This window comes from Terrapene carolina, unplaced genomic scaffold (genome assembly GCF_002925995.2).
Source record: "Terrapene carolina triunguis isolate 2854851 unplaced genomic scaffold, T_m_triunguis-2.0 Scaffold17937, whole genome shotgun sequence".
Lineage (NCBI taxonomy): Eukaryota > Metazoa > Chordata > Testudines > Emydidae > Terrapene > Terrapene triunguis.
In genome coordinates, this window is record NW_020682288.1 from 1019 (window position 1) to 4413 (window position 3395).

A 3395-nucleotide genomic window follows, 5' to 3' on the forward strand; every position below is an offset into this window, starting at 1 on the left:
TGTTTGCAGTCTCAGCTGGGTATATAAGAAGGGGCTCCACTAAGGAAGGGCATGTTTACTGTGAATGGTATTCCAGGGGTGTAAACCGCTCCACATAAAGCTGTTTACAAACCAAAAAATGGTATATATAGTATTAGTAACACGCATCTGCATGTATCTGACTGTCAGTTCTGTATCTCCAAGTAAGTCAGCAATGTACATTGTCTAATAAAACAGCAAGCTTTTTTAAAAAAAAGTACATCTTAATATAAATAGTTTATTCAGTGCATGATTGTGTGTACAACAAATAATAAACAACTCTTTTGTACAAGGCAGACAACTGCTTGTACAGAACGATGTCAGGTTTGGAGCACAGAATCCAATGATGGTTAATGCACAAAATCTTACACATCATGCAACTCTATGCCAATATTCCAACTTTCTCCCATGCAACAGATATGATGACCTAAATGGAAACCTAACTAAATTTTTAAACAGTTTTTCCAATAGCATGTATGAGTATATGTTGTTTAGGGGTAACCTGTCCTAACGCTTCCTCCTACACAAGAATCACGTGCCCATTACAGGAAAAGAAGGACTTTTACAAATAAGACATTTCTTATAAAAAATTAAGTCACCTTAATTCCACAGTTTCTGTCTTTAGAAAAGACGCCACAACAACAGTTTAACATGATACACAAAATGGAATTAAGATAAATCTACATTGGAGGATAATTTTATCCCTTTACGTTATCTTCCACTGACGCAGGTTAACAAAACAACTCAATTCCTACAGACTGGGGTCAGCACAAGAACTTTACCAGAATGCTACAAATCTATAAAAATTTATATTTCAGTGTGTTTAAAATCACAAGAACACTGTTTGCTTGAGCCTGAGACACCGACTCTCAGTTCCAGCCCTGAATTTATTGTTGTTGTTTTTTTAAAGACACAGCTTTAAAGGCCCATTTGAGTTGAGAAATCAAAAAGTTGCACTAATCCAAATTAAAGGATACCTTTGTTATCAAGCCTTAGATATAAAACAGTAAGCCAAGAAAACAACAAAGTTTACATTTTTGTTGTTTGCCCCTATAAAACATATAAGCGTTAAAATTTCCTTTGAAGAGCAAAAGTGGTCTTTTTATTTCTTGGTTGGAAAGCAAATTCTTAGCAGTGAATGCTGTGAAATGTTTTTGTTTAGTTTTCCACAAAGCATAGGAGAGAAAAAAGAGAGAGAGAGAGAGAGAGGAAAAAGAGCTGGACATTTCTTCTCTGAGATTTATTCCACAGTTATGTTTTGCTGGCTATCCCGGTGCCTTGTGATATGCACACGCATCTTCTACATATTTGGGATATATCCTTTGACAACCAGATGATCTAATGGCTGATAAACGAGTGACCTATGCAAGTTCGGCGGCTTGTCCTGAACAATTGAACGGTTTGGATGAAAGACTGCGAGTACGAATTCAACGGCATCCAGCGGTAAGGTTCCATTTACAGAGCACTTGGCCTGCCTTAACCTGGCTACGTTGATTCATTTTGACTCATGGATTTCCCTCCATTTAACACTCCTGAAACACTTCTGCTTTTTGTCGGGGTCCCACTTCCAGATCTTGAAAATTCTGTGAGATCGTGAAGAGAAGGTTCTTTGTACATGGCCACTGAAAATCAGAAAGAAATAGCAGCACATCAGAACACTTTATAGGCTGTTACTGTTGCCTCTGTTCTTGGCTATGCAATTTCAAGGGCTAATTAGACCTTTTCCTTCAATAATAAGTAACATGGGAATAGTAAAAGAAATGTATTCACTACATGGATAAGATCATTAGGAGATTTCTCTTTTTCTACATGTAAACACTCATAAAAAGAGGATTTCAAAGGTTCATATTAAGGGGCAAAATATTAGAGGCACTAGCTAAAATATGCACATAACCACTTTCTCTCTGCAAAATTCTGTAGGCTAGATTTTCACGGGTCGTAAATCAGCCTAGCTCCATTGACTTCGATGGATCTGACTCAACATTTGTGCACATGGTCCAGGTAAATGACCACAAAAACGAACCGTTAAGTTTTCTATTGCATGCACAAATGCAGTTGTTTTGTAGGTGCACTGGATTCTGCTGAGAATCTGGCCCTAAATATGTAGACTGTAAAGCTAGACTAGACATAGGCTGAAATGGCCTTTCTATCCATCCAGGGTGGTGCATCTTGGAGATAATCTCTATGATTTCAAAATGGCATTTGCCTTAAGAGGTTACTCAAATAAACCTAGGGTCTAAGACAAGGTATCATCTGTGTCTCACATGCATCGTTTTTAATGTTTGGGTGCTGGTCCATATGTTTAATAATTGTGTAGTAGAGATAAAATGTTACCATCTGAATATTATACCATTAATAAACATTCCTGAAGCGTAAAACAAAGTGTGACATGATACATCTTTCTGCTGGTTGCCAGTTGTACTATCTAGGTGAAATCTTTATGGACTGTAATGGACATACTGGGAACTACCAGTACAAATGGGTTAACATATGTATTTGAATACACAAAGCAAATTAATATCACAATATGTAGTCAAATCTGAAAAAGTAGCTCCAATTACATTAATGGTGTGCTGCAGGATGTTACATTTCCATTATGTAAATGGTTCAACACTTAAAATGTATTTTTTGCAATTAAATATTTCTGATATAATGTAACATCATTTCATAGTAGTTGGGAAAACTAAAGAAATTACCTTTTAAGGGTTTTGGAAGAAAGTGTGCTGCGGGTTTATTTTTCTTCACATGGTTTCCTTTCATTATTTCTCCTTCTTTGTTAAGACCCAGATACCAACCCCTGCCAGACTGTTGCTGTCTGTAGATCATTGAAGAATACGTCACATAGTAGTTTTCAAATACCGATTCTTTGAACTTGCATTCAGGTGTGAAATGTTCCTGGAAGAAAGTAACAGATCAATGCCTGCAGCGCTGAATTGCACATCAGTTAATACAAGATGATTTGATATTCATTGCCTTTCAGATGGTTAAAAGACATACCTTCCCCATCCAATTATGGAACACTGGCCCTAAAAATATGAACACCAGAGTAATACAATTTGAAACCCGTGGAAGAGTGCAGAGAGCAACTCAAAGAAGCATAATAAAATCTTGCTGCCCAATGAGTAAACTCAAAGTGAAGAATTATTGATCGGTGAGAGTCTCTCTGTACTTGCTAGTAGCATGCACAATGACAATATAAACCAGCCGTGAACTACTGAGTGTTTAAAGGAGAAAAGTCCGGTAAAAATTCCAAGCAAAGATGCAGTGAGTAAATTGGTCTCTTACCAACCACTTGATGTTAAATTAGCTTATAGCAGCTACCTTATGAAGTCTAAATTATTGATACCCTTTGACAAGCACAGCATATTACATGCTGT

At 36.8% G+C, this 3395-nt stretch overlaps 1 protein-coding gene across 1 annotated transcript; it reads right to left on the bottom strand.

Annotated features, from left to right (window-relative positions):
- Positions 1–247: 247 nt before the first annotated feature.
- On the bottom strand, positions 248–3024 carry LOC113405105 (fibroblast growth factor 13). The gene is made up of 3 exons (XM_029913946.1): positions 3016–3024; positions 2715–2913; positions 248–1640 (listed from the first exon to the last, which is right to left on the bottom strand). The coding sequence occupies exons 1-3, from the start codon at positions 3022–3024 to the stop codon at positions 1504–1506; spliced, it is 345 nt and encodes a 114-aa protein (XP_029769806.1). The 3' UTR covers positions 248–1503.
- Positions 3025–3395: the final 371 nt, after the last annotated feature.

What these genes read in the sequence shown, in the direction of transcription:
- LOC113405105 (XM_029913946.1), bottom strand. An exon ending in TCTTCCAAAACCCTTAAAAG is followed by an intron (nt 1,641 to 2,714) that starts GTAATTTCTTTA and finishes TCTGATTTTCAG; the next exon opens with TGGCCATGTACAAAGAACCT.